General features: G+C 43.7%; 1 protein-coding gene across 1 annotated transcript in view; it reads right to left on the reverse strand.

Moving 5' to 3' along the window:
• Nucleotides 1–24,347, reverse strand: part of LOC144782866 (HHIP-like protein 1) — a 298,970-nt gene that overhangs the window by 169,138 nt on the left and 105,485 nt on the right. The window contains exon 2 of the mRNA XM_078662124.1: nt 16,131–16,777. Coding sequence (XP_078518250.1) covers nt 16,131–16,777 — 647 coding nt within the window. The remainder of the gene's footprint in view (nt 1–16,130; nt 16,778–24,347) is intronic.

A 24,347-nucleotide genomic window follows, 5' to 3' on the forward strand; every position in this document is an offset into this window, starting at 1 on the left:
GCCTGCGGGGCAGGTTAGTAGCCCCAAGTCTTCATGCCACTACCAACACTGCTATGCAACACCGATGATCAAGACCCAGCGTACAGAGTTGCACCCAAGTTTGCTGAGCCCGAGCGTGCTGCTGAAGAGTTGCTGGGACCCTCAGAAGGTAAGTTATCAACCCATGAAGGTTTGGTCTTTGACTGTGACACTGGGCGATTGGTAGTCCAGTGGTGACTGGACTTCGGCCGGAGAGGAGAGTACATTGTGGGACTTCAATATTGCATCCAGGACCATATTTGTGGACTGAGGAATCTCTGCAGGAAATCCCTAATCACCCACATCACATCCACAGCATCCTTAGAGCATCTTCAGTATCCTTCATCCCTTGCAAAAGGACCACTCCATAGGAATTCATTGCAATGCAGCAAAAGTGCCTAGAACTGCTGGAGGATCGCTTCTTCTGTGAAGGTAACTGTTCTTGAGAACCTTGCTGGTCCCCCTGACTAGCTCTTTACCAGGGTTGTGTGCCCCATGTACTTCTAACTGACAACATTGACACTTACTGAAGTTTTCCTTGAAAACTTTTATAAAGTGTCCAATTTGTTGACTTTGCAAGGCTCGTTCACGGTTGAGTGAAATTGATTTGATGAACAGGTTACTTACCTTTGGTAACTCCTCAGCTGCTAGAGACTCTATCTGCAGACTCCCCACCCTAGGAGATGGGAAAATAGTAAGGGGTGTCCTCTGGTGGTGGGTTCCTTCAGAATTCTAATTCCCCTCTCATCTTTTCCGTGATGGATGTCACATTCCTGTACATTAAATACATACTTCTGCCTATGGAAGCATACATTACACCTGGTTTGGAAGTGGTGATAGTTACGATGCAATTGTAATCTTCTATGCGTTCAGAGCTCATTCATTATGCAGCTATGCTCTGACAACATCATGTATCTTGATTACCAAGCGAAGTAGAGGAATGAAACTGTATATTCAAAGAAGAGAAACTAAATGCAGAATGACAGAATTCAAGGAGTCAGGCATTGGCATTCTGGCAATACCCCATTTAAATGGGCCTTCATAGACCACCGTACGGCTCAGTCAGCCTGTGTTACTGGCAGGGTACAGGTGAGAAGTGATTGATAGACCGCATGTGATAAATCATCTGCATTAGTTGAATTAAATGTTGAAAAGCAGTGGAAAAACCATCCAAACCAAACACAACGCCTGGTCTGTGCCAGAAAAAGTCAATCAAAATGTGGCTGCCTGCCAGTAGGATAAAATATGATTGGCTGGGTCTGTGGTGAGAGTCAGCCTGTCACTGCCATGCACTGACTACATGGCACCAACACTGCAGGAGCATCAAGTAAGCACTGTCTAAACTTACTGAGTCATTAATCACGTTGTAGTAGCCAGACAACCTTAGAAATATGGCCACTACAAGTGGGAGGAGCATGACCTCCCTCAGAGACTGAAGACCTTGACCGCTGTGGCCCAGAAAATGACCCATAGCAGAGGGCGCACAGCCTATGGCAGGAAAGAGCCAGAGTTGTACAGCATTCGGGTGAGTGAGGGGTAGATACAAGAGAAGGGCTAAAAAAGCATCTATGTGGGTTGTGTTTAGGCTCTGTCTATGTGTATCTCTGCATTTGTGGATGTTTGCCTGTGTTGCTGTGTATGGATGTCCATGTGTTTGGGTGTATGTGGGTGTATGTATGTGTGCGTGTGTGTGCGTGCGTGTGTGTGATTCAATGTTCATTGTACCGGAGTGTATATGCCTCTGATGGTCTCAAAGAGTACTTTATTGGAGCAGCATGAAAACGGGGAACATCACTTACAACGCAACTTTTACCACGCAGTGCTTTTACATTGCAGCTTTTACAACGCAAACCATTACAACGCATTGCGCTGGGGGGCGCTCTAGGATAGGGAATATATATGTAATTTACTATCCAACACCTTCCCTACTATCCACGGGGACTGGAGTTGGAATAGTAAATTAAATAATTCACTATCCAGCGCCCCAAAGCACTATGAGTTGTAATGGTATGCGTTGTAAAACTCGCGTTGTAAAAGCATGCGATGTAAAAGCATGCGTTGTAATGACATCAATCCTATGAAAACGGGCCTTGCATTGTGCACTCTCATACTGGGGCAATGTAAACAATGGCAAGCCAGTGTTTGCTCTGCCTGTAGGATTAATGTAGAAACTGGCACGGCAATGTGTGCTTTACAGTCTGAGGTAATATACAAATGTGTATGGAATTATCTACTTTACATAATATGGAAAAGGCATTCAGACTGTGCATTATATACTGGGATAAAGTGGGAACTGAGGAGGCACTGAATGTTTGGCCACTGAGTCAAGGTGGAAACTGGCAATGAAATGTGTGCACTGGATACTGTGGTAATGTGGAAATCGGTATAACCGCACATGTTTTACCTTCCTGGGCAATGCCCGAACCTGGGGGCCTATTAGGATGGCGTCCGTCCGCCACCCCCGAGGTGGAGGGACCGTCCGCAGGGGCAGCGGCGGTCCCTCCGGTGCAATTAGGATGTGACCACCACCCTGGCAGTCACATCCCGTATCTTAAACCTTGCGGCGGGTGCTGCTTGAAGCAGCACCCGCCGCAAGGTTAAAAATGCATGTTTTACATTTACATGCACAAAGCGGCAGGCACCGCGCGGTGCCTGCCGCTGCTGCCCATGTGCACCCCCGACACCCTGGGGGCCCGCAACAGGCCCCCAAACACCAAAGACCACATGCTTTTCCACGGCGGAAAAGCCGCCGTGGAAAAGCATGTTTCAATGCACATCGTAATTTGGCTGACGGTGTCTTGCAGACACCGCCACCAAATAGCCCTCCACACCCCACGGATCAGCGGCGGACGGACCTGCCGTCCGCCACTGGTCCCACCGCCATTCTAATCTGGCGGTGGGTGTTTTCTGTGACCGCGGCGGTGAATCCGCATCCTCCAGGCCGGCGGTGGCTTCCGCCGGCCCGGAGGATGCGGATTCACCGCCATCCTAATCGGCCCCTTAGTACGGTAATATTTGTTTTACATTATGGAGCAATACTGGTACTCGCATAGCAACGTGAGTTTTCCTGCAGGATTAATGTGGTAACTGTCATGGTAATGTCATATCTACAGATTGTACTGGCCATGTAACTTTGGGCAGCAGTTTAAGGTACCTTAAGTGGTCCTATAGCATGGTTAGTTGCCGCTTGGCACAGGGAACGGCCCATTGCATCCTAGTAGGACTGGGATTATTCTATTCAGCATCAGAATTAGAACATTGAGCAGCTCAGGCCCATGTGAGCATTAGTGATCTCCCCGCTTAATAGGCGGCCATATGGAGCAGAGCACAGGCACATTTTTGCAGTACTTGTGTCTGCTGACACATTGGGCATCATGTCATTAGCAGCCCTCTGATTGGAAGCACCTTGGAATAATTGCGGAACAATTAATTAAAATATTGGACGTTCCTGGGTAGATGGTAACGGTGATCTACCACTGAACAGCATCAGGTCTGATGATCTTGTTCTTTCTGATACAGGATTTCTGATGGACTGTGAACTGGCACACAAACAGCGTAGGATATTACATTTCTTTTACAGTAGTATTTACAGCACCTGCCATTTTTCCTGATACAGGGTTTGCAGTATGTCAGTGTTCCCAGTGGCGCACAGCACATATACCAGAGATGCACAGCTTTTTTAGTCACAAACATTTGTCTGCTTTACATCCCCTGCATTCTAGGGCATACATTGTTTTTATGGTCACAGAGAGGATTGGCTGCTATAGAAATATTATATGGCATTCCCAAAGTAAAGGAATCTTTCCCCCTTTTAGCCAATTTGTTGCCACACAACATTGGGCTATGAAGTGTACAATTTGGCCCTATATAAAGCAAGAATACTGGGATGGGGCGGAGGGGCTTTACCAAATAGGGTGCTGGTTCTAAAACAATTTCCATAGCTATTTAGTTCAGCCCTGGTCACCGAGAGCGGGCTGTGAATTATGAGGGGGTTGTGGGATTGCAGGATTAGCTGTCACCTCAGCACTGAACTGAACTCATCAATCCATGTCACACTGGCCAATAAAAACACATTTCTTAAGTGTAGTTCTCTTTGACCACTATTGTCCGAAACAGTTTTTGAACCCCAGTCTAGACGAGAAAGCCTCCAACTGTCTCCACGTGAATTGATGGTCCTAGTCTGCTTCGTCTCCCATGATCCTCTTCGTTGTTTACATACAGTGATATTTTATAGTTTTCCTGCTCTGCTTCTACTTAAAGAATAACTCCGATCTCGGCTCAGCTGGGAAATAGAACCATGCCAAGCCAAAAGAGACCTCGCAGTCAATGCCACCAGGAGTCCAGTGGACTCAGAGTTCGACCAAACCATCGCGCATATATTGAGTTGGAAATTTTACCTTAATTTTCAATTTAAAATTAAGCATGCTATTACTGTTGGCAGGTATAGTAGCCGGGAGATTGTTCCTGCTTGTTATCAACCAGTGTTTGTTTTATAAATGCTTAAAACCTATTGACAATGTTACTCCGCCAAAAGTAGTGTCTGGTACGATTTTCCATAGCATCCAATGTAAAGATATTTTGGCGGGAGATCGAAGAGGAAATAAAAAATATATGTTCATACACTTTTGTAATTCAGCTATCTTGGTTTTGTCTAGGTATGCCATCCAACCGCCTGGGAAACGAAATGCACAAACAGGGGCATAGCTTGACCAGAAAGGCTATGGGGGGGTGTGAGCTACAGGTTTTCCGACAATCACGCTGGCATATCCTGTGAAACAATAAATGTAAAGCAGCGTAAGACAAAGGCTCAAGTGCCAGTGAAAAGGGTAAGGAGTGTCGATTTTGAAGGGGTAGTTAAAGCACAGTATTTTGTAAAATTAACTTTTTTAAGAACTTCGTTACAGGGACGAGAGAGTGAGTGTGTGTGTGTGTGAGTGGGTGTGTTTTAGTGAGTATTTAAAAATTCTGCTTTTGTTACAGGGTGCCGATATTGCAGCTATGCTGCAAAACCAGCCCGGTAACAAAAACGGCTCCCAGGGGTCCAAAACCGGCCCCCACTCTGGCGGCCCGCCGGGGAAATGCCCGGTGCCTGCTACGGCCAGTTCGGCCTCGCAGACACCTTACCATATCCGACTGAAATATCCTGTACTCAACTATTTATTAAATTATACATTTACCCCCCTTGAAGCTATGCCCCTTTGAACAAACTGCAGCCACTTGACTTACTCATTGCACTCGCCTCAGAAACAAACCTGTGTATCTGGAACAAGGCTGATGTGTTGTCACGCCTTTCTTGGTGATCATGGGGACACTTCCCGAACAGATGTGAAGGCCACATCCTAAATGTATTCCTTTTCATAAACATCAAGGTTCAAAACTATTGGACAAAAATGACCTCCATTGCCAACAAAGTAAACTGGAGAAGTGTGGCTCAATGGTTAGAGCGGCAGACCCTGAGGCAGAGGTCAGGCCGGGGACCAGGGTTCAATTCCCAACGCAGCAGGGTCTTGGGCTCAAATGTCCACGGACTCAATAATTCTCGCCTCGGTGCCTACTCTAATCATGGGTTCCCACTCTGCGACTCTGGGCAATAGCTTGCTTAATCTCCACAACAGCCCCAACAACGCTAGGATGCCTGGCTTCACCTTGGGAGTGCCCAGGAATGGGCACTTCACAGGGAAAGCCAGGAAGGGTTCCACAGCGGTATTCGTACAGCGCCTTGAGAATCCCTGTAGGGGTGATAAGTGCGCTATACAAGTACAAAATAATAATTGTAATAATAATAATAATAAACTGCCATGATTTACCAGCCCCGCAGAAGTTCTTATTCGTAATTCCACAAGTAACGTACACAAGATTTACTCCGACACTGTACTCGCTGTCCATGTGGTGAATCTCTTTTCCCTTTTTCCGTTTTCTCACTGCTAATATTTTATCCTCTTCTTCCCTCTTTTTTTCTTTTCTTTAGTTTGTACACTATCATCTTTTAATGTCTTAAACCTTTAGGGGCCGTATTATGCATAGGGCACACATTCCCTATTAGCACCACAGTGCACCTTTCAAAAGGTGCACAGGGCTTGAACATGGAAAGTGTGCCCTATTATGGTGAATTCGGTGCTCTCAGGGCAGCCGTGAACATGCGCTGCCCTGCGGGCAAGGAATTCAAGTGAAGAACGGAGCAGCCATTTAAAAGCTGCTCCATGTTTTACAGTGCGAGCGACAATCTGCCTGCACTTCCAAGAAGGGAGAGAGATCCCCTTGAAGGCGGTAGTTTTAAGGTTTTGCTAGTTTGCTGCTTAGTCAGTGGAGTCCGATGCTACAGGACCAGGGACCCAAAGTGAGGACAGACTTAGGCCATGGCTTTTCTCGCCCGGTCTCAATGTTCTGTCCGCCCTGGCTCCCTAGGAGGGCCGAGCACTGTTGCGTTGAGTCCAACGCACCATGGGCACCCTCTTGCAGGTTGTGGTCCCCAGGAGCTAGGTGTGGATATAAGTGGTAAGTATCCCTTCTAATAGAGTGTTTTACTCAGTCATGACCATCCTATGGAGCAAGTCTATGCTACTCTGATGCTCTAATATGCTGCAGGCGTAGCCCAAGCTCGAGTTTGCTTGAATTTGTCAGAAACCAAAGGTCCCCCTGCCCCCAAGCTGCTGATAGCTGGATTCAGGGTGTCCGACCCTTTGTTTACGCAGGGCTTGGTTACTCAATGCTCCCATGCCCTGCTTTCCTGGGACCTGGTTCCGTGGTCCTGTAGCATTTCAGCGGGTAAGCAGAAGAGCGGAGCACGCATGTCCACAAGGGCGGGCAGAAGCATGACCAAGCACGTTTGAACGGAGCGAAGTTAGGAAACACTGGTGTATATGTACACATAAAATGCACCACATACACCCATATGTAAGTTCAGAAGTGCAGAAAGTGTTGGAAAGATATTGTATATGTTTATGAAATCCAGAAAGTTGAAACATTATGAGTGTTCATTTAATTTGAATTGAATTTGCCTTAAACCCTCCTGTAACATTCCACTAGCAATGTCAGTAACTACAGATCTAGATACCATTTATGATTGTGGAAAATGCGTGATGGAATTTGTGCATGCATAAATGATATCCTCAAATGAAAAACTGGCTTTGTGAATCCCTCCTTAGTACTGCATGCAGTGTTTCAGGTTTTCCCAATGTGTAATTATGACTGATGCCTAGAAAATGATTGGGGAATCATTTTGCACAGGCCAACATATGACTTTTAAAGAACACCTTATTGACAATAAAGGTCATAAGTAGCATATAGTAGTACTATAACATAAACACCATAAGGACAAGAAGCAATGGCAAAGTCCATAATGCTGGCGCTGACTGTGAGCTTTTTGGATCTCCCAAAGCATGTTTTGTATGCTTGCACTGTTTGAGGACCTGTTGGGTCCTTGGCAATATAAACAAAATGGCTAAAGGCAACCAATTGTATGGTCTACTAAAGCACGCATTGCAACAGTAGTCCCTGGCACTGAGGGGGAACCCTTTTGTGCACATATGTCGACCTTGTGAAAGAGCTGAAAGCCATCACTCATGGTGGAGTTAGCCAATGGCTGAATTGGGATAACCATTTGCACCATGCTATATGCTGCACGGGATGGAAGAAAAGTGTGAATGACACAACAACACACCAATGGATGAAGAGGGCTAGCTGGCTTCTTAAATTGTATGAGTAAATATCTATTAATCCCTGAGCGCTCTGCAGAAAGAAGTTCAAGGTTTGAAAAAAGTCTCCTATAAGATGATTCACATGAGTTCAAAGGTCATATCCTTGTTACACAAGTTCTTCAAAACACTAGCCAACAAGTGTTTCGTTGCTGTTCACATTTCCAGTTGTCTTCCTCGGGCTGGAGGAAGTAATACTAGTTGCCTCTTTGACAGGCTGCGTCCAAACCACAAGAACTTTAATCTAGCAGTGCTCACCAGCTTGGCATTTCCTCTAGATTGAAAGATGGTTGGCTTCAGCTTCCTTATTTTCAGCAATCGATGGATCACCAATCGCACAGGTGGCAGAAGACACTGCACCAATTATCACTTTCTGAGACCTGCCCGCACGGTGCCTCAAAGTCCCATTAGTGGCTGCAGCCGGCTGGAGAACGCTAATGGCAGCAGGGGCAGCCATTGCATGCGCCACCTGCCCCATCTTCCACTTTTTCTCCTTTAAGCTTCTCAATATTTGACACTTGGCATTACATGGCATTGTCAACGAGGGGAATGAAAAAGCTATGGGTGGAATACTTGCATGAATCTTAAAATGTTTATTAATTTTTTTTTTTAAAGTAAAAATATTTTTAGGTGAAATATTAATGTAGATTAATTGCATATGTTTTTCTTAAATGTAGAACAAAATAAAAATGTTACAGCACTATTCATTTTGAATTAAATCCTAATTTAAATATATAAAATGTAATTAACATTATTGTGCTGAAGTTTACATTTAAAAAAAATCCATCCTAAAGTAAAAAATGTAGTTGATATCATGCCTTAATAATTAAAAGTGATTTATAGTAATAAATAAAAATAGTTATATTATATTTTAATAAAAACGTGTCCATTCATTTTTAAATTAAAAAAGTTTATTCAAATATTTTCAAACTAAATAAAAGTTAGTTTGATTTTTAGATTAAAAAAATGTAATTAAATGTGCATACATTTTTCAACAGTCAAAATAAATTCTTTTATTTTACCTTTATTTTCTTAAGTCCCTGCCTCCATTATTTTTCTATGGAAGGGTGTGGCAGTATCAGTGGTTTGCCATGTGTGGTGCAAGACTTACTTCTGCTTGTTTTTGGCTGTAGCAACTTACATGCAAAAATGTGGCTCCATTTCTGTTTCAGGGGGCATAGACGTTTAAGTTTACACTTTTGAGTAACTTTACACCCCTAAATGGTGAAAACTAAGTCAAAAGTGGTAAAATTACTCAAAGTGTAAGAGTACACTTACATGTGTATATTTTTGATCAGCTATCTTCTGTTAATACGCAGTATCAATGTGTGAGGGAAAAATTACCTAAACTGATACTTTCTCTTCAGGCCACTAGCCCAGCTAATGCCTGTCTTCAGTGGCACTTGGAAGATCGAGGAACTCCACCCACCAACCTCTATTGAGATACCAGCCACTGCACATATGGTATATCCTCATTATGACCACATTTTTGCTGATAAAATAATCACATGCTGATTCAATATCCAGAATGCCAGGCCACTGCATTTAAATAGGCAGATTGAGTTGATCAAGCAATTTATTTTTTAGGGACTCTCGCAACTTTGACAAGTTGAGAGCTTATGTTTCCAAACACCCAGGCATTGGCTATAAAATGTCTGTGAGCCCAAGAGAAAATCATAAGCGCAACATCAAAAACAATTAATTTACCTAATCTATTGACTCTGTCCATGCTTGTTTGTTAAAATGACCTATGCGATGTGACTATCCTCTGAGGATCACAAGTGGCACTTTAGGTTGTAGTGGCAAGTCAGCTTACCGACATGGGCCAGAGCCAAGAAGGCTTCTCAGTGCCGGGTTTTATCAATGCAGACATTTCCAGGCATATGACTAGCCTTGTTGGATGGCAATGTATTAGCTAACGTGCATGCCATGGGCAATCAGATCCATTGTAGCTGGGGATTGTTCTAGGAGCCTTCATTAGATGGCCAAGGTCTCTTCCGGATTCAATCCTGGACAAAAGAGAACTTATGATGTTTAAAGAGCCTCAAGTTCCACCCACCCTGGTACACTCAAACACCTCTTGTTTGATTGCCCCTCTGTCCTTACTTTTTGGAACTCAGTTTGGGAATATTGCATGCGTATTTTTCATTTTTCTGAACCAGTCTCATTGTTACACATTTTTTTAGGTTCCCTATCTGATGTTTTGGACTTACATTCGTATGATGCTAAATTATTTGATCTTTTCATTGCAACTGCTTTCAAAGTAATTTTGTCTTGCTGGAAGGATAACACTAAATTGTCTGTGCATACATGGTGGAATTTCGTATGTGATGAGCACAGAATTGCAATTGCTTCTTCTTCTTCTGTCACTTTAAAAACAAAAGAGAACTTATGATGTTTAAAGAGCCTCAAGTTGTATAGTTTGTGGCGGCTCAGTGTGTGACTGTTACTACTCAAACTGGCTTGCTCAAAAACAGTTATTTTTGATTCCACTTTGCGTTGGTCCCACAAGATAACAATGATATCAAGAATGTCTCGTATGGCTGATGCGCTGGCAGGGGTCGGTTCGGAGTACTGAGGGGGGGGGAGGTAAAACGAGGCCTGCAGGGCACTCCCATCCTAACATCTCTGTGACACAATGCCCTGAAGGCTACCAAAGAAAACAGACTAATGTTGGTGGTACTCAAGTGTTGGCACAAGTATGTCTGTGGCAGGGGGAGGCATCTCTGCTATGCACCCCAGTTATCAATTTGGCAGCTGCTAATGATAGGTGACCTTTCTGACCGGAGTGCTATGCGTACTCGGAAGTAGGCAGAGGTACATCTAACTGAGGACCTATATCAGGAGAAGGTGCTCAAGATGTTTCAGGCTCTGGGGGATGGCCATGGGATACCCGTGGGTCGCTTTCTGCAGTGTAACGTTATTCATCATGTGTTTGCCACTCTTTTGGGGCACTGGCTATGGAACCGTAGACATCAATCCCACTGCAAGTGTTACTAACACACAGGGATGCCAGGAAGGCTGTCACTGTAATTTGTAGCACCCTAAATACCCAACACTATGGGATGGTGTGAGGCTGCATGGGGTACCGCCCTGGCAAACAAGCAATGGGCAAGTTGATTATGGCTTTATACAGCGCGGGGACACACTAGTCAGTGTAACCAGGCGCTTTACAATCTTAATTATATATATATATATATATATATATATATATATATATATATATATATATATATATATATATATATATATATATATATATATATATATATATATATATATATTGCTAAGGTGCATGGGAAGGACGTCTCTGGGAATCCTCAATCCTGTTACATGTGTTTCAAATACTTACATCAGACATACCGGACACCAAAACGCATTCACTGGATATTCCTGGGGGTTCTTTCGGATTGTCCGCGATGTCACCAACAAATTGCTGATTTCTACCACATGGTATTGGACTGCCCTGGCCATTAGGGGACTGGGCTGAGGTGATGAACATGTTATCTGGAGTGGTGGAGAAGGTGATACACCTCACCCCCGAATATTGTTTCTTAGGTATACACCCCAGAACTAAGGGTGATAAGCACACACACACAGGTTTATTGCACGGCCTTGGTGCCCTTTCGGAGACAGATAGTGCTGTCATGGAGACCAGCTAAGCCCCGGTAGTAGGGCGTTGGCTTCAGCAGAGGTGGATGTCCATGTCCGACTTCATCTTCAGGATAGCAGGGGACCCAACTGTGCTATGTGGGACACATATGTGGTAAAGGTAGAGGCAAAGAACGATGAGAGGCTGCCCTGAGAGCCCATGGAATGTGCTCCTGATTGACCCCTATGTAAATGTACTCCATTGTTTGTTTCTATGACTTGTTGGTTGTTCAGTGTCTAAAGCAAACACAAGGAGATAATGGACGTAGCGCTAACCCACCCCCCGGTCACAGATCTGGGTTGAATCCATAATCGTTCTTTAGCTCACTTTGCCATCCCAGTTCAGACCCAGCCACTGGATTCAAGCTAGCCTGGCTGATGAGGGGTGTTACCCCGAAACCGGTCCCAGGATGCTTGTTCACGGTTCAGGGAAGACCTGGCTTGGCAGTTCGGGCTGGACTGTTCCCACGAGGCACAGTGTCAAGACTGATTTGAATATGGCTGGGTCTGAACTGGGGTGGCAAAGTGAGCTAAAGAACGATGATGGATTCAACTCAGATCTGTGACTGAGGGTGAACTTCTATAAAGTTTCAGCGCTCTGTCCATCATCTCCTTGTGTTTGTTTTGTTGTTCACTGCCTGCCTGGCACCAGGTAATGCCCCACTGGGAGGGACTCCAGAGACATGGATACTTTGTGGGTGTCAGCCCGATTATATTGCTTCATTGTACTTCAATTTTGTAAACCTCTCATAAAGAGATTTAAACAAAAAAAGATTGTTTGTCATGATCTAAAAATGATTCATCAAATGTTCTCCTTTAACTTGTAATCCAAATTAGATTAATCCTAACAGGGTTCAACTCCCTGCTGGTCATTTGTTATATATCCACCTAGGCTTCCTTGCCAAGACAATGAAAACAAAAATTGTCCCAGAACCACAGAGCCAGCACAGCCCCATAAAACCAGCTCTTAAAACCCTCACTTGCACTTTCCAAATGCATTGGTCTGGCCCTGCATGCTCCTCTTGCTAAAACTTGGGCATTGGCAAACAATAGTCCAGCTCATACGTGCAGTGAGGGGCATGTGTATTAACCCAAGTGTGCCTGTACCGCTGGCATTGGGGCCAGTATGCACATTGCCCCCTCCCCTGAGTGTGTGGCTAACTAGCAGATACCTACCCTGCAATGCAGTGGCATGTTCCCGGCTCCAGGCTCTCTACTATTGTTGTAGAAAGGAGAGGGCCCACGGGTAATGTAGTTCTGTAGTGCCTTCCTCTCTCTGTCTTGGCTAGCCCTAGGTGACTGTTGCTCCCATCACTTCCCCTGGATGAAGATGATGTGAAGGGGGCTCTGTCCCATGGTGTTGGCATACTGACTCTGCCTCTACCCACAGATGGCTGCTGCACACTGGGGAAGCTATGATTAATGGCAGCATCTCAAGCCACTATTTAAGGGAGGTCCTCTGATCATGTTGTATATTTTCTCAGGCAGGTGTGGAGGTTAGGTGGATCCCCTCCCTGACATTCCAGGGAAGGGCTCAGGTGGCTCCATAGGAAACATTTGACATGGCTACATCTCGAAGTGCTGAACGGAATTACACCAAATTTGGCAGAAAGGTAGCTCTTGGTCAAGAAAGCACTCTTTTTGTTAAATTGTGTAAATCTGTTCAGTAGTTCCTGAGAAGTGTAAAGATTTCTCAAATATACAATTGTGGCCACGGTGGATTCACAACCCGTGCCGATCTCGTGCCTGAGATCTGATTGTCTGCCAACACTTCAAACCAGGAAGTGTTGGCAGTCATCTTGTGAATCGGTTGAACTGAGTTACAAGCAAAAACGGGAAAAAAGCATTGGGGGCAGAGTAGAAACACCCTGACCCCCTAGGCCTGTTCAGGGGGTCCCACAAGGACGCCTAGGGCCCAAAAAATCATGCCACGTGCCCCTCACGCAGCTCCGGGGACCATCACCTCCCTGGGGCCATAAATGGCCCCCAGGGTCGGCTCCAGCAATGTCCTGCTGTGCCCACCCCTGGGACATTGCAGTTTGCTATGGGATAGCAGAAACAGTGCTCCTGCCACCCCCTAGCAAACAAGTGTGCTCCGCTTTGAACAACGACTATTTATACAACCACATGCATTGTCTGCTCAATATATAAGAATTACTTTGTGTTTCTTTGAATCGATACATTATCAATACTTAAAAGAAATACTTTGTGTTTCTGTTAGATTGATACATTCACAGTGTATCCCTAAGGCATTCACATAATTAACATTTTGTATTGCACAAAAGAAATGTGAATTTATCGGCATATTGATCCATCAGCCTCTAATAATTATGTTGCTTATTTCGCCCCACATTATTAAATAAGCAAGATGCCCGCTAAAAACAGTAATTGAATTCAGCTGCAGCATAAGTTGGGCTCCTTGTTTTATGGTATTTATTTTTATAACATTTCCATCTGTATTTTTCCATATTTATTTTTTGGCCATCTTAATGGTATTTATCCATATTTATTTTGTGTTTTCACAATAAATGGAATCGTAAAATTGTTTATTTCCACATTTATTTAACTTTTGGACGTGCACTCATACATGGATGCTGGTCACATCTTAGCAAATTAAGCAGCCCCATAACACTACAAAACAAAACACTACACCCACAGCGTTATACTGCAAATATATGTTAATATATGCCTGTATTTGAAGAAATCTGCTCATATTTAATTTTTAACTCCCCATGCTGCCTATCTGGTCAGCTTTTGCCGGGAATTCATGAAAGACAGCATGGAGAGTCTTTAAAAAAAAGCAACATTTTCAGTATTTTTCCACTTTTAAAAATAAATACAGACAGGAAACACATTGTTTTCTGTTTGTATTTATCTGTAAAAATCAGTAAAAACAGAAAAACGGGACCCTTAACCTTAAGTGTACAATTGTGCCCAAGTGGGAATATGATATCATGTGTCAATTTATTCCCACAAATGATATGTTGCATAATGTGCTCCATAATGTTGACTTAACATCACACATGCTGAAACATTTCTTAAATTGACCAGCATAACTAGTCCTGAATCACGCCCTAGTGAGCAAACACCAATATACTAATCCAGAAAATGCAAAATAATACGTAAATTGAACCACTAAATTTAAATTAAAACAGAAAGAAACCACATTCGAATTGTTGAGTCTAAAGGTAATGATTAGCTCTGTGGCTGTAGATAAAGGGGGGGAATATAAATGTATATACAATTCCTCTCCTGTATTTAAGCCCTCTGGTATTTTGGTGCTCAAATCCAATATTTAGTGGGACTCTAATCTCCGTAATATCTGCTCCCTGTTGCCACCTCTCATATTCATGGGTACAAAATCCACCACAAAATATCTTATCTCTTTGTCAATGCTATTATGCACCTCCGCAAAGTGCCTGGCAACAGGTTAGCTATGATCCTTATTCTTAATGCCTGCACATGCTGCAAGATTCTCTTGTGTACTTAAAAAATTGTAGTGTCTACATATAGCTTAGGACAAGAGCATTTCAAATGTATACCACATGTTTACTTTTGCAATAAAATGCTCCACATATCTTAAATAGGGTATTAGTTAAATGTGATATAACATCAGTCATATTTGCCCCATACTGACAGGCCTTACACCATTGACATTTTCTGAATCCCTTACTGCTTGTTAACCAAATTTTTAGAATCTTCATCTCAGGGCTACTGTTAACCATCTCCTGCCACATAGATTTGGCTCTTCTAAAATTAATCTGCAGCCTATTGTGTATGGTGTGTCCAATAACTGCACCATTCTTAATCAGATACCAATATTTAGTCATTATTCTCCCAATTACCTAATGTTCTGAGCAATATCATGTAATCAGTCTGATTTCATGATCTTGATGCTCTTCTTAATCATATTTTTAGAAAACAACAGATTTTCTCATGCTTTTTTCATTGGCCCTATCACTAGCAGCCTGTATGATATCTTGTCTGTAGCCCCTTGAGGTAAATCTGTTTGTCAATTCATCTTATGCATGGTTCAACTCCTCCTCTTCACTGCAGTTATGTCTGATCCGTAGGTTTTCAGTAAAGGGAATGCTACATTTAAGCTTATTTGGGTGAAAGCTTTGAGCATGCAACTTAGTGTTACCTGCGGTGGGCTTTCTGAATGCTTTGGTGTTCAACCTACCATTTTTTACATATACAGTCAAGTAAAAAATATGTACTTTCTTGTGTGCTAATGGAATTGGCGAATTGCAAATTCAAACTATAGTCATTGATTTTCTTGATAAACTGTTTTGAGGAACTCTCAGATCCCTTTCAAATAATAAACAAGTCATCGATATACCAGGTCTTCAAGGCCCCATTTTAAGCCCTTCATTAGCCCACTAATTTGTGGGTATCTGCTCATCCCACCAGCTAATATGCAAATTCACATAGCTGGGGAAGAACATATATATATCTTGACAATATTGTGGTGTGCAATTCAGTAGATGCAATATTTTTAAAGATTGATATAGAAGATCTTGTAATAGTGACATACAAGTAGCAGAATCATTTTAGCACATTTTGAATAAATAAATATGGGAATTGAACATAAAACTGTTTCCCAGAATGGAAGCCAGAGATTCACTGTGAATCAATGACTTTCTTGTTCATCTATTTTCTTGTGGTTATGGTCCCTAAAACACTTGCAATCATTTGCTTCACACCTTTTTTAAGGACAACTAACAAAAAGTTAGTAACTGAGGGGTAAATAAACAAAATGCTTACCGTTCTGAGGTGTGATCAGCCATGTTGATATCATGAGTTGACAAACGAAACTCTGATATCCTGATCTTCTCGTCTTTCTTAGCTGAAATGGAGTAATAGATGTAGAACTTCCCATTGGCTTTAAATGCTGGATGGAAAGCTATCCCAAGAAAACCCCTTTCATCCCCGGCCCATGGAGAAGTGAGAACTGCTTTAGATATGTTGAGAAATGGCTTGTCAAGACGTGAACCATTTGGCAAGAAGACCCAGACATACCCAAGCTGCTCAGCAATGAAAAACCGATGGGTGCCATCATTGGCATGCACCATGGCCACTGGATTCCTCAGGCCATTGGCCAACTCTTGCAAGCAGAGCTGGAGGCAGCCTTCAGAATCCTCCTGCACCTCACCGAGGCGGTTGTTTAATTCAGCATTGGTTAAGACATTGGGGAAGCAATAGTTTGGATCATCAAGCACCAAGAATCCACAGAACTTCCGCTGGTCAGACTCAAGATCCATGATCGCTGTCTCTTCAATGAGAAGGCTAAGAGTGGATCGACACTGGAGCCAGAATTCAGTACAGTAGTTGCCGCAAAGGCCTGGGAGCTGCCTCATCGGAGTGTTGGCACCCTCAGCATCATATAGATGAGCCGCATAAGGGGAGCATTCCTGAAGTAAAAAAAAAATGCATTTGCATTTCTACTATTGAAAATGAAGACATCATCATGAAAGCAAGAACAAATAATGTAATTCATGGACACCTTGACTAGTTTACAGTCATTTAGGGTATACAATTGAAAACCCTTTGCATGATTCACCTGGCATATGTATAACTGTAAATAAATGCAATGAGAGGAGCCCCACAATCCAAAGGGACAAGGCTCCAAGAAAGACTTATCAGTCATAAATAACTCCAGTTGGAAGGAACTATAGATACATAATTTAAAATTCAAACACCCAATCAAAAAACATTCACACTCCCCGTCTCTAATGAGTTTAGAGATTGCTAAAACACATCAATCCACAAACTTTAAAAAAATGTATTAATAAAAAATTCATTGTCATACATATATATAAAATGCATCCAAATTAAATAGTCTAAAACAACATGAATGTATTGATAAAAAGAGATACACAAACAAGATAATCACATTTGTCATTGATCTGAACTAATTTGTAAGAATCAATATGTTGTTCATAATGATTTCCTATAAATTCGAAGATTTTTTATGTGCAGGAAGGTGTCCCATCCTGCACGTAAACAATCTGAAATGGCATTTTTAAGCTTCTACGGGTGCTGCTTAATGCAGCACACATAATTGCAAAACTCAACTTTTTTATTGATTGTTTATGTGCAGGAAGGGTCACCATCCTACACATAAACAATCAATGGCCTTTTGCTGTTTCTATGTGTGCTGCACAAAGCAGCACACAATAAAAAACAGCAAAAACGAGGAAAAACAAAACATTTCATCCTCGTTGCTCCTGTTTAAGACCAGGTTTTCCCTTATTCACAAGGGGCTTAATGCTGCCTTGTGAACAAGGCAAAGCCCCTATCGCCACCACAACATCAGAAAAAGTGATGGTGTGGTGGCGATATCGGCTTGTAAATATGCCGCCAAGTTCGAGTCCTGGCATTGGCTCAACGTCGTTTGATCTCAGGAAAATCACTTAATCTACCTTGCTTGTAGTAAAATGGATCTGACCTTGTGTAATGTAATCTGGTGTTCATGTAAAGTGCCCCAGTGGCCTTGGGCTGTGTTTGTTCTATACCAAACAATAGATAAATAAATGGATAGACAGACAGACAGACAGACAGACAGACAGACAGACAGACAGACAGACAGACAGACAGACAGACAGACAGACGGACGGACGGACGGACGGACGGACGGACGGACGGACGGACGGACGGACGGACGGACGGACGGACGGACGGACGGACGGACGGACGGACGGACGGACAGACAGGTAGGTAGATAGATAGATAGATAGATAGATAGATAGATAGATAGATAGATAGATAGATAGATAGATAGATAGATAGATAGATAGATAGATAGATAGATAGATAGATAGATAGATAGATAGATAGATAGATAGATAGATAGATAGATAGATAGATAGATAGATAGGTAGATAGATAGATAGGTAGATAGATAGGTAGATAGATAGATAGGTAGATAGATAGGTAGATAGATAAATAGATAGATAGTGCTCCACTGGGCATTGTTATAACACAAAAATGGGTATGAGGCCTTACCCCATACTCTTCGGCAGGAGGGGGTTCTCCAATTTGCTATCATCATTTGCATCAACACCAATATTTTTTAGAAGCCTTATGATTTTAGTAAATGGATATCACAGGTTAGCACAACACTCTGAAAAGTGTTTGTGCTCCAGTCCAGAGCTCAGTTTATCATCGACTGCTTTTATAGACACAATGTCTCTTTCCTGTAGGCGATGGGGGCACAACAACCAAGCGCACTGGTGAGCAATTCAAAGTCTTATTTGAACAAAGTCATATATAAATGACGCTACACTCTCCCATGTCCTGACGCCAAAGACCCAGGCCTCAAAAATTAATTCTACAAATGGAAAGGAGCGTCAATGTATCCGCTGTGTTACCAATCAATTATTGTTTTTCAAGAATGAAATCCATAGGCAAACTCAGTTCAGTTCAAAAGCTTTATTCGAAATGTTAAAAACAATTCATAAAAGCATACATACAATCAGAAAAGCAGAAAAATTAATTCTTGTTACAAAAACAGTATAAAAAATCCATGTATATGCTAAAATTGAAACGACATGTGGGAATTATGAATTCAGTAATAAATGGAGCATAACCTCGAACGGAACCGTTGTAACATCAATATAACGTTGCTTATTCTAGCGTAATGTCCCGTCTGGATTTCAATATTGCATTACAGTATTAATTGTATAGTAATCTTCCAGGGTTCACAATTTATTATATGCTTCTCTCGATTTTCTTATGCCCCACTTTAATAAAAGGGGCCGTAATATTTGTCGCCTTGGAAGTACGTATAAAGTGCAATATAAAGTGCAGTGGATATTGGATTGGACTAGATAAGACCCAACTAAAAATAGTTTGGCATGTAAGCAGTTAAAGAAATAAAAACCCCAATACACAGAATCCCCCCTTTTCACCCGTTGTTATTGTGATTCGGTGCTCGAGGGCCAGGATAAAAGTCATGGAGGTCCCAGATACGAATGGAGCCATCACCAAGTTTTGGCTGGATAGAACGCAAGTAGGGGGCAGTATTCCTGTCCTTAAACCTAACCAGAATCAAGTCCCCCGGAACATTTTTGGGCAGATGACCAAGCCACCCCACCCTTCTGACGCTCTGTATCCCACCGTCTAGCAGGGAAGGTAATGGTCTATTGTTTTGGAGCCAATATATGGCTTTGTTCAAAAGGTCCCGGTGCAGTTCACGTTTTCCTGGTCGGAGAGCAGGGACCCCAGAGAGAATGGTGACATATGGGGCAGCTACGGGGGGTAAATCGATGCAGTGTCTTCTATCTAGTGCGATCACAGGTGCTCTTTGTGGGACATGCTCGTGAATACGGGTGATATTGTGATCACTTTGAGTCGGTGGTGTAGCAGGGGAATCACATGTTTGTAAAATCCTGGGAGCATTGTCTGTAGGCCTTTTGTGGGTATTAGTGGGGGGAGAGCGTATGGGAGTAACAATGATTCTAGTCGGTGGGTATGACTGAGATACCGTTTGTTCAATCCTGCACAGTCTGTCTCCCAAATCATGTAATTTAGCAACCAGTGGAGAGAGAGCAGTAACAAGCAGTCGCTCGATTTGGGCCAGAAGAAACGATTGTAGGGGGGATCGAGACTCAGCCTTGTCCACAGGTGATGAGGCTGTACTGGGTCCGGGTACTGTGAGGCTGCAATTGGCAAGTGGAGGGAGGGTGGTAACGGGGGAAGCCTGGGGGGAGCAGGTAGTTTGAGCAGTGTCTCGAGACACTGTGGGGGGGGATAGAGCATCCGGGATGTAGTGTGTGCCACAGAGGGCATTCAGCTCTTCCCAGATGGACATTGAAGTTGAGTGACTGTGTACAGTTATCCTGATGATAGCTATCGGCAGTTCAAGGCAATAGGGATGGAAGTAGAGGAGCTTGACTGTACCTTATCCAAAGCAGGAGCCAGAAGGGGTGGCCCGTCCCGTCCTCCTCGTGCCTCTGAGGGCCACAGAGGGCTTAGCCCGGCGCTCCCGCGCGCGACTCGCGGTGCGAGAGGTTCTCCCGCCTTTGTTCCCGCGCCTCCGGGCGCTCCGCCGACGTCACCCGACCGCCGGGGCACCTGGGGGATGTAGTCCCTTGCCCTCACGACGGTCGGGTTGCTGGCAAAGTGGAGTTTTCCGCCGTTCCCCTCACGGCACCGGGATCTTGTGCTGCAGACCTCCCCTGTGGTGGCAGCTTTTCCCCAGAGCGCGCACAACAGCGCTCGGCTCTCCCGCCTTTGTTCCCGCGCCTCCGGGCGCTCCGCCGACGTCACCCGACCGCCGGGGCACCTGGGGGATGTAGTCCCTTGCCCTCACGACGGTCGGGTTGCTGGCAAAGTGGAGTTTTCCGCCGTTCCCCTCACGGCACCGGGATCTTGTGCTGCAGACCTCCCCTGTGGTGGCAGCTTTTCCCCAGAGCGCGCACAACAGCGCTCGGCTCTCCCGCCTTTGTTCCCGCGCCTCCGGGCGCTCCGCCGACGTCACCCGACCGCCGGGGCACCTGGGGGATGTAGTCCCTTGCCCTCACGACGGTCGGGTTGCTGGCAAAGTGGAGTTTTCCGCCGTTCCCCTCACGGCACCGGGATCTTGTGCTGCAGACCTCCCCTGTGGTGGCAGCTTTTCCCCAGAGCGCGCACAACAGCGCTCGGCTCTCCCGCCTTTGTTCCCGCGCCTCCGGGCGCTCCGCCGACGTCACCCGACCGCCGGGGCACCTGGGGGATGTAGTCCCTTGCCCTCACGACGGTCGGGTTGCTGGCAAAGTGGAGTTTTCCGCCGTTCCCCTCACGGCACCGGGATCTTGTGCTGCAGACCTCCCCTGTGGTGGCAGCTTTTCCCCAGAGCGCGCAGCTTTTCCCCATTTCATATGTGTTTTCCATTTATTGATTCAAAGGAAAATAATAGCTCCAAAATATAACAGTATCCAATCGTCAGCAAAATATAAGAATATCCAATCATAAGCCAACGCGTTTCGTCCTCGCTTGGTCGTCATCAGGGCTCTTGCCAGAGTGTCTTATACTCTGGTATTTTTAGGCCAGTTCAGCTAGGTGGATCGTGAAAGTTTGTCGTTCTTAAAATTGGACTATAGTTCTAAAATATTTGGGAAGAGTCTTTCTAGGGAGGGGCAGATGATCCAAATAGTGATACTAAAATATGCCTGTCCCAAAAATGTACGCCAACCTTTTATCCGATGTGCACTGTTATTGTATCATGGCCTTTATTCCACGGGCTGAGATAATCCGAACACCAGTGCAAATGGAGATTTGTGTCTAACTACTTGCAGTTCTAGCTAGAGCTCACAAATTACACTTTTTCTGCCCATGAATTTGGCAAGTAATAATGCCACAAAATGTGTGTGAGGAAACAACTGCAATATACACATAGTGAGCAAATGTGAGGTATTACTGTGTTTTCTCTCTTTCCACATTCACTCAGAATGGGAAGGAAATAATACCTCACCTTCAAAATTCTGCACCCCGTGGAATTTGTATTATTCGTCCCAGTCTTAGCTCCTGCAATACTAGGGCAAGTGGAATAAGGACCTTAGAGCACAGTACTTCTTCTTATCCACCATGTTATATATGTATTGTGGCATGGTGGCTGTAAGAGTCGTATCTGTTCTGTCACATGCAGTGTTGAGGAGGTGCAAAGACAGTGATTTTTTTGATTGAGGTGTGTGCTGGGCAAAAGACTGTTGTGGACTGTCCTTTAAATGAACATTTTCAATTGGTGTATAGTAAATGCAACACATGCTGTGTGCATTATACTAATTATGCAGCCATCGGACGTAGGGCACACTGCAGGTTCTTTGGTGACGTCATAATCACTGTGACAAGTCAACAATCAGTAAAGAATTAGGGGCCATATGTATCAACATCCTGATTTGCGATTCTCAAATAGGGATTTTTTAGAAATCGCTATTTGAGAATTGCAAATAGGGATGTATGTAAAAAATCGCAATTTTTAGCGATTTCTTAATGTTCCTTAATTGCGATTAGCAAATTGCGAATTGCAATTACGGAATACTTTCCCATTCATTTCTATGGGCCAGGAGGCCCATAGGAATGAATGGGAAGTTATTCTCAATTTGCGATTCGCAATTTGAGAATCACAAATTGAGAATAATTTCAAGGGTGCAGGGGTGTCAAAAGGACACCCTGATGCACCCCTAAAATAAGCATGGGTGCACATGTGGCGCACATACATGCCCTGAGGGCATGTATGTGCTTCACATTGCACTTTGAAAAATGCAAAAAAGTGAATTTTTCAAAGAAATCGCAAATTACCACCAACTTGAAGTTGGTGGTAATTTGCGATTCCTTAACGCCAAATTGCACTTTTTTGTTGCTTCTTACATTGCATCTAAGGAATCGCAAAATTTGCAAAATTTCACTATGCAGGTGATTAATCTTGTGGACCAAAGACCTTTTGACAAAAATAATCAATTACTTGTTACAATGGACATTGTCTCATTGTACACGAGCATTCCCCAAATACCAGCACTGACGACAATGCGGAGAGCCCTGGCATCAAGACCACAACCGGCAGAGGTCCCCACAGTACCGTCGATATATAGATGACATTTTGATCATTTGGACAGGAGAACAACAAGAACTTGAGACATTCACTCAATGGCTCAATACTCAATCACAAGACATTAAATTCACTACTAGCTGCAGTAATGACTCAATTGATTTTCTTGACATCAGCATCAGAGAACGGGATGGAGTTCTGTACACCACACTATACAGAAAACCGACCGAGCGGAATACGCTGCTACGATATTCAAGCCATCACACTCGGGCCCTACGTGACAACTTACCCTTCGGTCAGTTCCTCCGCATCCGGAGGAACTGTACCTGGAAGGAGGACTATTTTACTGAATCGAATGAACTTATCTCCCGTCTGCTACAAAGAGGCTACCCCAAAAGGTTGGTGAAGAGGGCACGGAAGAGGGCTTGGTTCAGTGACAGAGAAACGCTGCTGGCACCCAGAAACCGGCAGACACCAGAGGATAGGATGATCTGTGTCACTACCTACTGCAGTAAGAGCAATGAAATACGGAAGATAATTAACAAACATTGGAATATTGTGTCAGATGTAATTAATTTACCAAATCCACCCATACTTGCTTTTAAAAAAGTTAAAAGCATCAGAGACAATGTGGTATGTTCTATGCTGGATAGCCCACCGGTTCCCACCATCCAAACAATGTGGAATCTACCTGTTACGTTGGGAAACTACAAATGTAGTAAGTGCAAAGCTTGTGCATTGTGCCTAGAAACTAAGACAATCACGCACAATTTAACTATCACTTTGAAATCATTCACAAACTGCAACAGCAGTGGAGTTATCTACGCTATCTTCTGCCCATGTGGATCCATCTACATTGGGCAAACCAAGCAAAAAATAAAGAATCGCGTATTGCAACATTGCACCAGAATAAGATGTCAAACAGCAGGGGCACCTTTGGTTGACCATTTCCTAGCTAACACTCACACACCTGAATCCTTGAAGTGGGTAGTGATTGAGAAAATTACTCTGGGACCACGTGGGGGAGATCTGAACTCCATCATGAATATAAGAGAATGTAAGTGGATGCAGTCTTTTGACTCCGTCCAGAATGGACTGAATGAATTGGATGCCACTTTTGCCCAGATGGCTTTGATTAACCCCGAATAACATACAGTTCCAACAATATAGGTGTATACACATTGATACGCATCTCTTGCCTCCTTGTTGATTTATTGATCATCATGTATTACAGAGACAATGTATGGTAATTATGGGAACTTTGCTTTCATTTTTATGTACATGTAATTATGCCAAATGGATATGCTTAATAAGATCTATTGCCCTCTCATGCTTCACTACATGTTGATACATACTAGCCATCATGGGAGCCATACGTTTTCCTTTATATGCATATGTAATTTTGTCAAATGAATAAGCCCAATAAGACTAGTTGCCCTCACATGCCTCCCTGT

The sequence above is a fragment of the Lissotriton helveticus genome, chromosome 9, assembly GCF_964261635.1.
Source record: "Lissotriton helveticus chromosome 9, aLisHel1.1, whole genome shotgun sequence".
Lineage (NCBI taxonomy): Eukaryota > Metazoa > Chordata > Amphibia > Caudata > Salamandridae > Lissotriton > Lissotriton helveticus.